General features: G+C 43.8%; 1 protein-coding gene across 1 annotated transcript in view; it reads left to right on the top strand.

Moving 5' to 3' along the window:
* The first annotated feature begins 1,960 nt into the window (after positions 1-1,960).
* Positions 1,961-16,725, top strand: part of UBE2W (ubiquitin conjugating enzyme E2 W) — a 508,430-nt gene continuing 493,665 nt past the window's right edge. The window contains exon 1 of the mRNA XM_069621213.1: positions 1,961-2,156. Coding sequence (XP_069477314.1) covers positions 2,142-2,156 — 15 coding nt within the window. The 5' untranslated portion in view covers positions 1,961-2,141. The remainder of the gene's footprint in view (positions 2,157-16,725) is intronic.

Genomic DNA, 16,725 nt, shown 5'->3' with positions numbered 1-16,725 from the left:
GATGTGCTGTACCTGTATTGAAAAATGTTTTGAATGTATTAATGTCTTATCTTCATGTTTTAAAGCCTCTTAAATTGTTAAAGTGAAATATGTATATTGATGTGTGAAAAGCTCAGTTTTGTTCTAAAACACACAATACAATAACATAAAAAAGTACAATGCAGCGCACACTTTAGCGGAGAGATGCAAATAATATGAGATGCAGAATACCTGCCTAACCTCTGGATTTAGCCCGCAGACTCCGGGGAAGAGCGTGGAGCCTCCTTCCGATTGGCTCAAAAGACTGCTGCTGGTAGCCAATCGGGTAGAAGCGAGCGCTGAATTAATAACTTGAGCGGGTTCTCTTTAGTTGCTGAATAGTTCATGGGTGGTAATCTGACTGCACATCAGACACCTTGTAGACTTTAATACACACTGGAGTGGATGCGCGAAAAAGCCAATCTAATCTTCCCAGGCACCAACTGAACATTTAATATAGCGCAGTCCTTAACTACAACAGACCAGTATCCGCTTCATTTCTTGAAGCAGGCTCATCTCATCTGGTGAGGGGGGTGTACAGGGCCGAGAGCAAATAGATGGTGAGAGATCTGTTCTTGGGACATTTTTTAAAGTACACATTTTCACTGTACTTGGGGACTGTGGGTTTGACCAGAAACCTACATTTCACAATCAGGCCCACTAATCATGCCGCTTAACCTCGCATACATATTTCAAAAAAAGGTAGCAGGCGCTCCTCTCCAGAATGAACATGGCATGATAACCTGTTCTGAGATGAGAGTTTGCAGCACATGCTTTTTGCTCACTGTACCTTTCACAGATGGGAAATATCCATTTGCATATCAGTCTTTGTTCCGCCCACATGGGCAGTGCAGCACCGAAATGCTATGGCAATTCCTCTCTGAACAAGAGTACCAACAGCAACCCCATACACGTGTTTCAGCCTTGTTGGGCCTCATCAGTGAGGTGAAGCTGTGCCTCTCTGAGCACAGTGAGCAGGGAGTCCATGTCTGGTTGCCCCAGGTAACTCAGGGTGTCCAACCCCAAGTCCCTTGCACATATTTCAAAAAAAGGTAGCAAGCGCTCCTCTCCAGAATGAACATGGCATGATAACCTTGCATACATGTTTTGCTTACATTTGGGTTTGCACTTAGCCTTTAAATGGCACGGAGGCACTGCAATTTGTTAACACATCGCACAAGTATTGACATGCTGCTGTGTGTAGGAAGCTGTTGTGGTCAATGATTAGGCCTTTTAAAAGATTTCACAGCCCAGAAACCTTCTTACCCCATCCACACACATCTACTTAAATTATGAAAACAGTTTCTACCACCATAGATACAGCACACTACAACCTAAAATGGTGATTGGGGCATACACGTTTGACTTTACCTTTTTAACATGTGGGTGAACATTGTGCAATTGGGCGGAGTCCTGTATGACTATGGGCGCGGTGAAACTGCATACATCTCAAGTTTTTGATTTTCAAATGTAGAGAGGTATGGGTGAGAGTGGCACCTCCATTGGGGCAAACACACATCTACTATTAAACAGTATTACAAAAAGGAGCTGCATGTGTTTCCAATTCTAATGGAATTGTCTTCAACGTGGTGGGCTCTCAGCGCACTTAGTCTTTTTCAGTGGTGGGCCGAGCTGCAGGCCGAGGGGGCGACGCATAAGTGACCCTCTTGACTCTTGCCCATTGTGAAAAATTGCCATTTAACGTGCCTTCCTAAATATTTCGTTCAAACTCTGTCACTGTGCAGCGTACCTTGGCCTGACCAGCCCTCATAAACGCCGCGGTTATATATTTGATGTTGAGTTTCTCTAATCCTGTTTTAGCGTGGGCCAAAAGCACTGTGCCTCGCGCAGCGAACATCCGAGTGTCGATACAGCAGTTATTGTTTGGAAGCAGTTCAAACGTACGAGACTCATTTAACGAAAGAACACACCCAACAGCAGCAAGCAAGCGGCTATTAAGGAAACATACGCCTTACACTGCGTGAAACTCGGCGAAGCGCGCGCATGCGTGTTCCTTCGCCAGGTACGTGAGCCCCACGTGACTTGTGCGCCGTCGCTAGGCCGTTTCCTGTGATGGGAGCAGCGGCTGCCGCAGAGTGCGGGGGAGGGTTGGGGATTCCATCATGGCGTCAATGCAGGTGAGGGCTTCGTCGCTGTCCCGTTTTCACTCCCCAACTCATACTTATTCTCTCTCGTGGTTAGCAACGGCCAGCCACTATGCATAGACATAACAAAGAGGGGTGAGGAGTGATATTCCAATTGCAATAAAGTACCAGTTCTGTTCTTGTGGAAGTGCATCTTGTCCTTGGGTTGGTGGATGGGCCCTAGACCTGGATAGATGGAGACTTCCATGGGTCAGAGTTACAAGCGAAGTGACAAGGGGATAAGAGCACACAGGCAGGTTGCTACACTGTTCTCTTTGGTGCTGTGAGCGGTGTGGAAATTCACTTGACACTTGTTTGTATGAAAATATTGTCTGCCTAAAGGGAGTCGTGTATGTTTGTGTCTGTGGGGATGCGCTGTTTCTATTATTATTTGCCATGTTCTTTTCTGCCTCCCTTAGACTTGTAATCCCGGTGACACAGTTCAAACATCTAGTGTACGCAAAGATCTGTGGACCCAATAAGCATAACCTTATCCAGGACTGCTTGAGTCACGGACCACAGGCGGTATAGCTGGTATGCTACAACTTTGTCCTTTGTTGGGGCTATGAGATCGTTCAAGGAGCAACGGTGTAGAACTGACACCACAAGAGTCTGAAACGTGTAGGTGGCCACACTGGTGTGATTGGTGGAGCATCCAGCGGCGTCTCTGGGAATCAAATTGGGTGGGTGGGGGCACAGAGTGGTCCACAAACAAAAGTAAAGGGCATCTATTAAAGGGCAATGTGTACACTTTTCTTAAATTGATGCGAGCAAAGTAGTCCAAAATTGCACAAGGGAGGTAAAAAATCATGCATCAAGCAATTATGTTGGAAAGACAGTAAACCTTCTAATACTCCTGACGCGAGGGCAAATGAAAGCAGCAGGCCTTGACACACAGTTCAGTAGAAATTACACTAGTTTTAAATTTGACCCAGTAGAACATGCAGTGCACAGCATTGGGTTTGGAAGTGCGGGAATATTAAAAAAAACAATTAGTTGAAAGTTGTTGCCATCAACTGTCACGTTACTTCAATGTAGTGTTGGTCAAATGCTGCAGGGTGCCCAGAGGTAGAATGGCGCTTAAGAAGATGGTTACATAGTGAGATATATACATTTTCATTATGCAACAATTTACAAGCATAGTTAAGCTGATGGCAGTGTTCACAAATATTTGATGGAGGGGTACGTGCTGCTCTTTGTTCAGAAGCCAACCAATAACATGTTTCCTGAAGATTTGAAAGGACTCAATAGTTTTAATGTTGAGTGGTAGGGTGTTCCAGAGTTGGGAGGCAAGCACTGTGAAATTAGCACCTCTGGCTTTTTTAAAGGAGAATCTAGGCACTGTCAGGCATAAAGTGTTGGAGGATCTGGTGGTTCTGATGGCAGGTTTCATGGTAAATTTATAAGTGAAATACGGTGGGGCTAGGTGGTTTAATGCCTTGTATGTGAGAGACATGGTTTTCAAGTCAATTTTTTGTCGTATGGAGAGCCATTTGTACAATTTCCTGGCAGTGGAGATGTGCTCTCGCCTGGAGATGTTGAGTGCTGCACGTAGTGCATTATTTTGAAGTACCTGTAGTTTGTTGATTATAGATTGGTTAGCACATTTCAATAGTCCTATAGCAACTGTTGGATGGTAGGAAGGGTCTACCGGCCCTAATTAGCTTGCCAGTGTAGGCAGAGGCTGGGGTGGTTATGTTGGTTTGTTTGGAGAGGTTCGTGTTGGCATCAAGGTAAAAGCCAAGGGTTTTCACACTTTTAGCAATGGGGATGGTGTGACCATCGATAATGATGTTATTGTAGTTAGGGCTGATTTTTGACAAGTTACTGGGGTAGCCGACAAGGAGGAGCTCCGTCTTCTCATTCAGGTATATGCCATGAGAGGCCATCCATGCCTGAACGATGGAGAAGATTTCATTAATCCGGATGACGTCCGCATTGTAGTTGCCTGTGATGGTGAGGAGTATCTGGGTGTCATCTGCATAATTGATGTAGGTGACACCCAGACGGTCCAGTTTGTCAAATAGTGGCTTTGTAAATATGTTATACAAAGTAGGGGAGACACAAGAGCCTTGTGGGACTCCGCATGTGATAGGGTCTGCTGCATCTGTTGTAGAGAAAACCCTCATGGTTCTGTTTGCCAAAAAGGATTGTTTCCATGTGATGGCAGAGGAGGAGAAGTGAGCTGCGGTGGATAGGTGGCTGCAGAGGATTTTGTGATCGACCAAGTCGAAGTCCGCTGAGAGGTCTAAGAGAAGTAGGATAGCAGCATTACCTTTATCTTTGATTTCATCAATCTGACTTTTGAGGTCAACAAGGGCAGTTTCTGTTCCATGTTGAGGTCTGAAGCCAGATGACCTGTGTCTCTCAATTATGTGGAGTTGCTAATAAAAGTGCCAACCCGCATGAGGGGTACCTAGCACCCTGCCTCCCCACCAGCAAAAGTCAGGCCCTTAAATGGTTTCTTCCTCCCAACCCACAAAATAGAAACCCCATACCATCTTGTACCCACCCCTCCACTCCCTGTCGCCCCTCAAACAAGCCACTTACCTTACCTCACTGGTACCACTCCCTGAGGTGGTACTTTGTGATGTTGGTGCCTGGAACCAGCTGTGAGTACTCTAGACAGGAGCATATGTTGATGCTGGTCTGTGTGGATTTGGCAGCCGTTGGTGGTCGTGGAGTGGACTTGTGCTATGGTGAACCCAAAAGATACAGTGGTCGAAGAATAAAAAAAAAAAATTGTGGAATGATGTTTGGTCTGCCTGCTAGCGTCTCTGCACCCCCTTACTCACCGTCGCCCCCACCCAATTCAAACTCCATACCTGGATCCTTCCTTTCCTCCACTCCGCTGTACTATCACGACTGGCGAAACACAATGAATGAAAATGCATCTAAATGACCAACGGGGGTGTGTTACTGTCCCCACAGGATGCAGTTTTATGCAGCAAAAAGCAAGAGAATTGCATTCTCCCATTTGGATTGCATTGGGATATTAATTATTTTAGTCGGGAGAAAGTAAAAATATAAAAGTAAATGAAAAAATCAGGAGTCTACTGTCTAATTTGGGAGGTTTGGCATGTCTGTATTCATTCACAGATCACTGCCAAGCTGGGCTTTTTGACTGCTTGGGATTCCCAAGCCAGTGTAACATTTCAATGTGCTATCTTGCAGGTGTTGGATAGGTATTGTTTTATTTCAATAGACCGCTTGGGAATTGGCATATAAAACCAGTGCTGGAAATGGGCAGAACTCCCTCCAGCCCCCAACCCACTCTACGCGCAGTAGAGGAGGTTGTAGGTGTGGGGGGTGGGGGAGGCGTGATTTCCAGTGATGTAGGCAGGACTGAAGGTTTTATCTAGATGCTGAATAATGTGGGTGCCCTGAATATAGGATGCTGGCAGCTTTGCATAAAAACAAAGTGCATTTTTGGAACATAAGAATAGCCACCAATGTCTCGAACATGTTTGTAAGAGAAACCGATATGAGCGTTCCTTCTGAACATGCAATGAATACTTGGTATGGTGCCCATTACATCTGCCGAATAGACACCATGATAATAAAATGTGTGCAAAGCATGAGACATACACAGCTTTGGACCATTGTTTTGCTTGAGTTGAGGTTGTCTTGGTGAACTTTCTGAGGCTGTTTGTGAATGTTGCATATTGTGCTGGTATTGAGAGTTGAGATTCCCTGCAGATTTCAAATGCACAGCAGACTTCCAACTCTCAGCATTACAGAGATTTGCGGAACCAAAACAATTCTGCACTTTTTGGGGCTGTAAGTATACATGGAACTGTGCTGCGGCAAGACGATTTTTGCAGGAGCGTAGCTCCATCTTGTTTCTAGCCCATTTCCTCCCCTGTATAAAACGCATTCCCAACTTGGGTTTTATAAACCTCTGCTGGTCAATGGGCCGGGTCCTGGATCAAGCATCCAATGTCTTCCCGGATCTCCACCCAGACTTCCTCAGCCCTGTCAAGTCTGTACCATGCTCCGAGCTTCGCAGAGGGAAGCTAGTGGTCTGGTGATCTAATCTGCTCTGTGCTCCTACCCCCAGCCGCCATTCCTGCGTTGGCGGGCTCTATTTGCTCGACCTGTTTCTTTTTTCTGGCCGCAAAGGGACACCACAGTAATCAATGCGCCATGACTATCACTGGGGCGGGGTGCCATCACTGTTAAAAGCAGGCTTCCTACATGCTGGCCACATTATTGTGTTCCAAATGTGGATCTCTCACATTCATTAAAAAAAGAAAGTAATTTCCACAAATGCTGCTTAAACTTGGCTTTAATCGTTTTCTTTGAAATGTTTCTTTTTTTTGAAACGCAAATACCCTGTAATTTGTGACCCATCCTTTGATGTAATATGCTTGTCAAACTGCTTAATCACAAATTAATCCTAATGTTGTGCTGACGGCTTTTATTAGGAAATATGAACTATAGCTTCATGGGTGCATACTCTTTATTTTCACTTTGGGGGCAAAAATACCCCGAGCTCCAACCTGAATACAAGCAAGCGACCAGCCCAACCCATCACCTTGCCAAAACACATTTTATAGCACTTGTTTTTAATAAGGACTTGCAAAACGTCTTACGATTAACAACCAGTTATTAACCTACAACATTGCGGCAACGGCCTGTCAACCTGCTGAGCTACCCTGGTAGCCTTCTATCTATGGCTCACTTGTACTAAAAATCACTGCATTACCAACAGTATTTTAGGTTAACCATTGCCATGGGAACGATTTACAGTGGAATTGATGTACAGTGTGGAGTTTGGAAAGAAGAAACATGAAAGAAATGGTACAATTTTTAAACTATATTTTAAACATTTCCTTTGAGCGTAGTTAAACTGCCACCTCACCCCCTCGGAACTCTGCCCCCACCCTGCTGGATCCCCTTTTCATTTTTTCCATTTCCACCACTTAATTCTGAAACAGTTTATTGAATAAAAACACCAGCACCTGCGAGACAGCAGATTGAGTTGCTACATTGGCTTGATGTTGTTGTTTTATTTCAATAGACTGCTTGGACTGGACTTTTATTTCAATAGACTGTTTGGGAATTGGGATATAAAACCCATTCCCAATTTGGGGAATTAATTTTATATCCCAATTCCCAAGCAGTCTTTTGAAACAAAACGACACCAATCCAGCCCCGGCAAGATAGCACAGTGTAATGTTGCTGCTCACGTTTAGAATCCCTCGTAGTACAGGGGCCGGGGGAGGGGGCACAAGGTGGAACAGGATTTTGTAGGGGAGGCCAGTGATCACCCCCCCACCCCCTACCCTAGCGAAGCCACTGGTAGCATCCCAGATCGGCTAGAGAAGTGGTGTACATTTGATAGGCTAGTTTTTTAAAAACTTGTATTTACGATAAAACTCAACAATATAACTTCCCCCTTCCCCCTCCTTCCCCCTCCCCGTGGGGTGCATGTGTTCTTTCGAGGGCCGCATTATGTGTTGAAGATGTCCGCTACTTTAATGCTATGGGGACACCATTGTTCCATAAAGTCTGACTGAAGATATTGCAGATCCCCTTCCCATTCTTTTGCAAACTTGTCCCTCGTTCCTTGGATTGTGTGGGTGATGTTCTCCATCGCTATTTGGGCCCATACCTTTTGTAACCAAGTGAATGTCAGAGGGGTGTCTTTATTCTTCCAAATCTGGGAAATTGTTGACCATGTCGCTATGAGAAGTCCCATGAAGCTTCTCCACTGTGTTTTATTGTATTTCCTTGCAATTTCGTCCCTTATTCCGCACATCCACACCTCCTCTCCCATTTGCCCCACCTCTGAAAACACTTTCCCCTTCTCTCCCTTTACCTCCTCCCAGAAAGGTTTTATCACTTTACATTCCCACCAGATCTGTTTCCACGTTCCCACCTCTTTACATCCTGTCCAACATTGATTTGAAGTATTGGGAAACATTGTATGCAGTCTTTCTGGGGTAAAGTGCCATTGTGTTACTATTTTATTCCACATTTCCCTTGTCTGTGCAGGGCGCGTCATCGTGGGGATCAGTTTTCATAGTTCCTCCCACTGCTTTCTTGTTGGTTCCTCCCCCAGCGTTCAGCCCCACTTGAGCATTTATGACCACTTGATTTCTTCCTCATTTGAGTTTGTGTAGGCATAGAGTGTGGATACCCATTTCTTCGCACCTGTGTTGGAGATGATATATTTCTCAAATGGTGTGAGATTCCTCGTTGCTGCTTTGGTAATGTTTGGGGTTGATAGGCTAGTTTACAGATAATAATGATAATAGGAGTGGAGCTACATCCCTGACTTTTGGGTCTTCTGTGGAGCCCAGTAATGACACTGGGTAGCATAATTCAACACCAGTGTCTATAACATGGTAGTTTCTGTGAAAGGGCAAACTGTGTGGCTGGGTAGCAAGGAAAATAATCCAACGCCCAGAGAGAGAAGCTCCATTTCGTGTTCTCAACTGAGTGCTCAGTACAAGATGGTGTTGCCAACCAAGAGCAGTATATCCTCAGTAAAACCCTAACCACAGCACTCTAGCGACCAGCCTGCCTCAGCATCTGATGTGATCACTACCTAGGGATTGCAGCTCCCATTCGCTTTCTGAATGTCCTATTGAGACAAGAAGGGGGCAAAGGAGGGTGGACCTGCTAAGTACCATCCAACTTCGGCTATAGTTTCATGCATTCATATTCATAGTTTAGGCAAACTTCAGTATGTCAGCCTAAAGCTTTCGTGCAAGTGACATTGCCGTCAAATTTTCCCCACTGTACCTTTTTCCCGTAAACTAGGAGATGGCTGTTGGGGTTCAAATGCCGACCAAACGATCAGCTTATAGCTTCCTTTACCTTGGAGTTGAGTTTGCTATAATCCCCTTCTCCCTTTGAGGTTCTGAATCACACAATGCCTCTTTTGAGAATAACCACTTGATGCTAGTTTTTGTTCGTGGCTGCAGTCCACCACAGTCGGTTAACATTTTGGGTACGAATATTTGGGTCCTCGATAACTATAGCAGTCCATATTCAGATTACTGCACTTGCTTCCGTGATTCGGGAAGCACATGCTCCTGGTGATGCATGAGGTAAGATCGAGGGCCTTTCTCCCCTGTGATGCTGCAAAGAAGTTTCTACAAGAGATCCCTGGCTGGCCCGACCCCGCAACACCAGGGCATCTGCTCATCACACAATAGATGCTGCACCTGACATTTCACTTATTGGGTGCCTCTTGCATCGTACATGTTCTCTGGCTGAACTGCAGAAAAGCTACCCCATAGCGGTCGCTTCTGATGTATGACTCTGCTTCACAAACAGCATCTCATTAGGCTTTCACCTGGGCCGCACCACCTCAGTGACCCATGCATTGTGTTTCCCGCTCCTGTAACCTGGGCTCCATCTTGACACAGGGGGAGAGCAAGATGATAGATGGTCCCTCTGGTGTGGCATGATGATCCTCGTAGGATGCTCATGCAAGACAGCACCTCCCAGAAGTAAGGATGCTGGGCATGTGTGTCATCCTGGTGTCCCTCCCACAGTAAGCCTCCTCACTGTGTGGCTTGTTGTAAGAGACCTCTGGCAGGCCTTGCGTTGGGGATAGCGGCAAAGGCATCGTCCCCGCTCAGCAGGACAGTGTCATCACAAACCCCTTGGTCTCCTCCCTTCACCAGTGCTCTAACAGTCTTCCACCGGCACAGTCCATGTCTCCCTGGTCTTGGGGCTCATCAGGTCATTATCTCAGCGTTTTAGGAAGCACACATTCCAAGACGGTCGAATAGCAGCTAAACTCCTGACGAAAATGGCATCCACAGTTACAGTACAAAAGTTAACTTACAAATGCCAGCAAATACATGAATGAAACCAACACTAACACGAATGGGCCCACTTGAAAATCACCTTTACACTACTAATAACATATAAGTATGCACAATCCCCCTTTCACTCGCCCTAGCCTTTTTTCAGCTTAGTCAATGCAACGGATTTCAAGCAATTGCAAATGTACCTGTACTAACATTGTTTCTGCTCTAAGTTAAGCTCATTTGCGCCTCTGTAACCAGCGCCTAGATGCCTTTAAGCTCATGCAACTGCTACTGTACCTGGGCTAACATCGATTCTGCTCCAAGTTAAACCTAACTGTGCTTCCTGTAACCAGCGCCTAGATGCCTTTTGGGTTTTGTGTGCTCTACAAATGACTAAATAAATCAACAGGGTACCAGCATCTATGTGTTTATTGCGTAATAACCCTGAACTGGACTGGGCACGTTTGGGTAATTGGAAACACAGGAGCAGTGTGTGGGTGGTGCAATTTATTAAAAGAATAACCTTTGCGCGCCTCCACGACTGTGCCTTATATTTATGTTTTAACACTAAACACCGTGATCCACAAAATGAAGAGCCAACATGCTTTAAGTGGTAGGACACCATTTTTGCTGCAGATTTAGTTGAAGATTTTTTTTAAACACAAGGAGAAGGGAGAGTCATAAGCTACCCCTATTTGACCGTGTTGCTACGGTAGGTTTTCAAAAGGCAGGAGGCTAGTTTGTAATTGCTAGCTATTGAAAGTGACAAAAATAGAAGAATGGAAAAACTTTGGTTTATTCAGACATACATATAGAGTATAGAATTCATAGTAAAGAAAAAAACACTTTAAAATGAAAGATCACATGTAAGCCTAGTTTGGCTTGTAACAAAGCGCACGAAAAATGATAATAGTAATAAGTACAAAACTGTTGTTACATCACAGTTAGGTAGGTGAGGGTTAGTAACATATATTGTGGATTTCAAAAACTACAGTCAGACTGGTAGTATGTCATTGTGGTCGACACATTGTTATAGGTGTTTGGTTCGGGGGGTATTCCGCCTTCACTGAGTAGATAATGTTCACAGATGAAGGGTCCGAACTTTCATCAGGACGTTGTTGGGAACGCCTATTGGGGGGAGGGAGAGTATGTCAAGAGGAGGATGTGACCACACAGAGGAATCCGTATGAAAGAGTACTGCACTATAGGAAACCTACCTATGTTCTGTCAACGGTTGAACTGAATTCAGAGAGACACATAAATTGATCTGGTGTCCGTGGTGGTAATCTACAAAGGGAAAAAGGTGGCAATGAATGTGCCTGGATGGTATGAAGGATCATACATAATGGATCGAATAACGAGTGTTTAATATACGTTAGTTGATGGTATGCGGTCCAATTGAGAATTATTTAGTCACACGGGTGCAAATTCTGTGTGTTTGGAGGCTTTTTCAGGTTAGAAACATAGCCTGTGCCGCTATGTAGGAAGGAAAAGGATTTTGTTTAGTGGCTAAAATGGTGTTTTTAACAGGTGCTTAAAACACGAATAGGAGAGATGCCCTTATTGCTTGAAAAAGAGAACAAATTCGGAGGGTTGAGCTAAGTGCTGACCACAGGAATAATGTCTGATAATTGTTGTGGCAGTGAACTAAAGGGTGCCTGAGCGGGCTCTAAAGTGTGGCAGTGTTCAATTATATGACTTCCGTGGCCATTAATGTTATAGAAATGTCATGACCGTTTGTCGAGTATAAAACGCAGTTTAATGGTGCAAAAAAAAAAACAGAAATATACAGTAAAGCGTGAGGTAGATTCACGTCTGTACTGTCTATTGTTGGTTGTGCGTTTTTGTGGTAGTGGTTTTGGGCTAGGGTCTGCCAAACAGAAGGGTAATTTTTTGTTAGAACGAATTGTTCGCGGTGCGGCTGTTTATTAGCAATAGACAATCCAGTATTTAAATAAAACAAAGTGATTGCCGGATCGTGGCGAACTCGATTTCTTACCTGAAAAAGGAGCGTGAGGTGGATGAATAAACGTCTGCCTTGCGAGTCTGGAAACCGATTGATTAATTTGGGAGAGGCGCGTAAAGTAAATACAAAAAGTGGCTGGTAGGCGCATGCGTAATGGCGACATACCTAGGGACGCTATGTTTGAAAGGGGCGCGCATGCGTAGTTTGGTGGTTTGCGCGCATGCACGATGGGGCTGGGATAAGGAAACTAATGTGTATTGGTGTAGAAAGCAGTTGACAGCCGTGATGCAAAACATGGTTATCTTGATGTATTAATGTTGGTGTGTCTGAATATCATGGACATTCTTTTTTTGGAGCAAAATACATAGATGGTTATTTCAACAGATTTTTATGGTTAAACACATTTCGAGAGAATGGTACATGTTAAATAATCAAGCTTTGATCTCATCATGCAGGAGGAAGGCAAAAAACATCTTTGTTCGAGATACACAATTAAAGCATTAAAATAGGAAATATTGTTTGAAAGGACAAAAAACACGCTCTTACATGACTCATAAATTGTAATAAAGGTATACAATCTGGTGAAAAGAGGGGTGGCAAAAGCACGTGGCCTATTGTTGAAATGCTTCACAAGACATGTAGTAAACCATAAAACATGTAGGGCTAAAAAAGAAATTTATTTGAAGAATAGATTCCATTCAATGGCTATATTGAGGCCCTGTTTACCAGAATCAAGATGGAAAATCCATTTCTGCTCTAGCTTTTGAAGTGAGAGGTCTCTATCGCCACCTCCTGAATGCGTTTCTGGCTATTTCTAGACCAAACCAGAAAATGTCATTGTGGGTGTGGTGTTTCTCTTGGAAGTGTGCCACCATTGGTTTGTCTGGAACAGCATTTTCGATGCATGAGCGATGTTCACATATGCGTTGTCTCACTTCTCTCTTGCATTTGCCGATGTATAACAAGTTGCAGGGGCATTGAATTGCGTATACTGTCCATTTGCTTTTGCACTTGAAGGATTCGAAATTCCAGTTCTTTCCGTTGAGATCAATGGATTTCATATTTTTCGTCAAAGAACAAACTGAGCATGAGCCGCATTTAAAATGTCCTTGGACAGGGGGTAGATTCCACAGGGTGGGTTGTTCTTTTAGCCTGGTGGGTTCAGTGTAGGTGTTCACCAAACGATCTTTGAGATTTCTGCTCCGTTTGAATGCGAAACGGGGTTTGGTAGGCTTAAATGAATCAGTTTGAAGAATGTTCCAATGTTTAAGTATGGTCTTCTTTATTTGATTACTGAGTGGTGAAAAGGTAGTGACACAGGTATTTTTCTCCTTGCAAGGCTCTCGTGGGGTAGGCTCAAGGCATGATTCTCTGCTTCGGTTTTTTTGCTCGTTTTCTGGCTTGACGGATCGTGTGGTTGGGGTAGCCTCTTTCTTTAAGTCTTGTGGTAAGGTCTCTGCTGGTTGATTCGAAATCTTCTCGTTTTGTACAGTTACGCCTTAGGCGCAGAAATTGGCCAAATGGGAGGTTTTCTTTAAGACTAGGCGGGTGGAAACTCTTAAATTCCAGAAGTGTGTTTTTGGCAGTTGGTTTCCTGTAGAGGGTTGTTGCTAAGGTATTGGTGGTGGTTTTATAGACTGTGAGGTCTAGAAACGGAATTGAGTGTTTATCTGACTGAATTGTGAACTTGATGCAGGGATCTTGACTGTTGAGCCATGTGAAAAAACGTTTTAGTTCTGCTAGCCATCCGATTAGGTAATGTGCTCGCGGTGCGGCGGTGGTTTGGGCTAAGGCCTGCCAAACAGAAGGGCAATTTTTAGTTAGAACGAATTGTTCGCATGGCAGCTGTTTATTAGTGATAGACAATCCAGTATTTAAATAAAACAAAGTGATCACTGCGAGCACATTACCTAATCGGATGGCAGACCCTAGCCCAAACCACTACCACAAACGCACAACCAACAATAGACAGTACAGACGTGAATCTACCTCACGCTTTACTGTATATTTCTGTTTTTTTGCACCATTAAACTGCGTTCTATACTCGACAAACGGTCATGACGTTTACGTTTCTATAACAATAATGGCCACGGAAGTCATATAATTGAACACTTTTCCACACTTTAGAGCCCGCTCAGGCACCCTTTACTTCACTGCCACAACAATTATCATAGACACTATTCCTGTGGTCAGCACTTTTTTCAAGCAATAAGGGCATCTCCCCTATTCGTTTTTTAAGCACCTGTTAAAAACACCATTTTAGCCACTAAACAAAATCCTTTTCCTTCCTACACAGCAGCACAGACTGTTTCTAACCTGAAAAAGCCTCCAAATACACAGAATTTGCACCCGTGTGACTAAATAATTCTCAATTGGACCGCATACCATCAACTAAGGTATGCTAAACACTCGTTATTCGATCCATTATGTATGATCCTTCATACCATCCAGGCGCCTTCATTGCCACCTTTTTCCCTTTGTAGATTACCACCACGGACACCAGATCAATTTATTTGTCTCTCTGAATTCAGTTCAACCGTTGACAGAACATAGGTAAGTTTCCTATAGTGCAGTACTCTTTCATACGGATTCCTCTGTGTGGTCGCATCCTCCTCTTGACATACTCTCCCTCCCCCAATAGGCGTTCCCAACAACATCCTGATGAAAGTTCGGACCCTTCATCTGTGAACATTATCTATTCAGTGAAGGCTGAATGCCCCCCGAACCAGAAACACCTATAACAATGTGTCGACCACAATGACATACTACCAGTCTGACTGTAGTATTTGAAATCCACAATATATGTTACTAACCCTCACCTACCAAACTGTGATGTAACAACAGTTTTGTACTTATTACTATTATTATTTTTCGTGCGCTTTGTTACAAGCCAAACTAGGCTTACATGTGATCTTTCATTTTAAACTGTTTTTTCTTTACTATGAATTCTATACTCTACATGTATGTCTGAATAAACCAAAGTTTTTCCATTCTTCTATTTTTGTGACTTTCAATAGCTAGCAATTACAAAATAGCCTCCTGCCTTTTGAAAACCTACCGTAGCAACACTGTCAAATAGGGGTAGCTTATGACTCTCCCTTCTCCTTGTAATTAACGCCTTTTTGAGCCAAGCCCCCCTTTAACAAAAAAGAAGGCACCTAGCCCCCTTTTTTCTTTAGATTTTTTTTAAACTACAGTATGTCAGTGACAATGAACAGATCAATAAAAAGCAAATCACATGTACATCTCTGCATCAACCACCAGACCATTTTGTTAACATCTCAGTAGCCTGCGTAATAGTCGGGATTTAACTTTCAGGCATAGTCTATATTACTTCTATGTGCTGTATGAGGCCTCTGGCATTTAAGCAGAGGCTGTTTCATGCCATGCCCTAAATCCTCCTGCCACGTGGTCTTCCAAGAGCATTTCTCAGACTTTTGGCTTTAGTTATGCCTGGTTAATTGTGAGACAGTAGGTTTCATTGAGTGCGGGAATTTAGTAACGCACATAGCTCAAAGAGCACCAAACAGAACTATCTGTATCTAGGTGCAGAATGGACCATGGTATCTCCAGGATGGAAGAGAAGCAAGTGATGTGTACATTCGACAGATGTTATGTTGTTCAGCTTCCAATAGGCACCTAAATAGAAGTTGTGTGGGAGAATCTGGTGAAAAGGAACACACCTGCTTACCACTGCACAGCCCATGTTGATGTACAGTATGCTCTGATTGGTTGCTGGTGCATGATGAGTCGTAGCACTGTGCAAGATGATTGTCTACCATACAGTGATGCAACTCCTACAATTCACAAGGTTATTTTATTTATATATATTTTTTAAGCATGCATTGATATCTTATCACTCTTTCTTCAACTTGCAACAAAAAAAATGGTTAGCCCCAGAACCTACCAAGTCGTTTGGTCGGCTATCCTTTGGCTTTCTTGGTCTCTCCTTCTGGCTTTTCTGGCCATTGCCATAGTCCTTTCACTGAGACACCTTTTATCTATGCTTCAGCTTAATGTTCTAGCCCCAAAGCACTATGACATGCCAAACTCTAAGCCCACATGCTTCGTTCGGATGATGGACAAAAAATCTTAACTGCTAATGTATTTGGATATTTTCATGCACAGCATACCGACAGGGTTAGAAATATGCTGATAGCTATTTAGCTCGTGGTTCTAGTCCAGGTTAGCTTGCTTGGCTTGACACTAACCACTCCCAAGAGCAACCTTTGGTTTCCCAAGGCAACGGATACCATATGAACATGCCTACTGACATTGACACACTGTGGTTGGGAATGTGTATGAAGTAGCGTTTGGCTCCTAGAAGACATTGCACAATTGGTCATAAGTAAACAGCAGAAAGTTACTCTTTGGATCACACATGGGAGGTAGATTTGTGGCACGCTAGGTACTTGCTGGTCGTTACCTGAGGTCGCTTCTGCTTACTGGGTTATGCCTGGTACACATGGTGTTGAATTCTGCAGAGTCCCCACAAAGACTCTACCTAAAGTCTACTCCCAGATGGCCAGCAAAGGCAGACGCAATCTGATCCTGAGCTTATGTTTACCTGGGATCACCTAGGAGGAGAAAGGGCCCAGGGGGAATAAAAGGACTCCATTGGGTAAGGCGCATTATCCTTCTCCATGGAAAAATGTCAATGATACCAAAGTTTGTAATGGCTTATTGTCATAGCTTTTTACTTCTTGTTGAACATTTTAAGGTGGGTAAAGACAGTCATAGACTCTCGGGCATTGGAAGAAATGTAAACCCTTTTAAAAACAGTGAAACTCATAAAATTGGATTCTCCCCTAGACTCCAAAGGAAT

Source organism: Ambystoma mexicanum, chromosome 5q (assembly GCF_040938575.1).
Source record: "Ambystoma mexicanum isolate Mex_15411 chromosome 5q, UKY_AmexF1_1, whole genome shotgun sequence".
Lineage (NCBI taxonomy): Eukaryota > Metazoa > Chordata > Amphibia > Caudata > Ambystomatidae > Ambystoma > Ambystoma mexicanum.
This window is presented reverse-complemented; position numbering and strand designations above follow the sequence as displayed.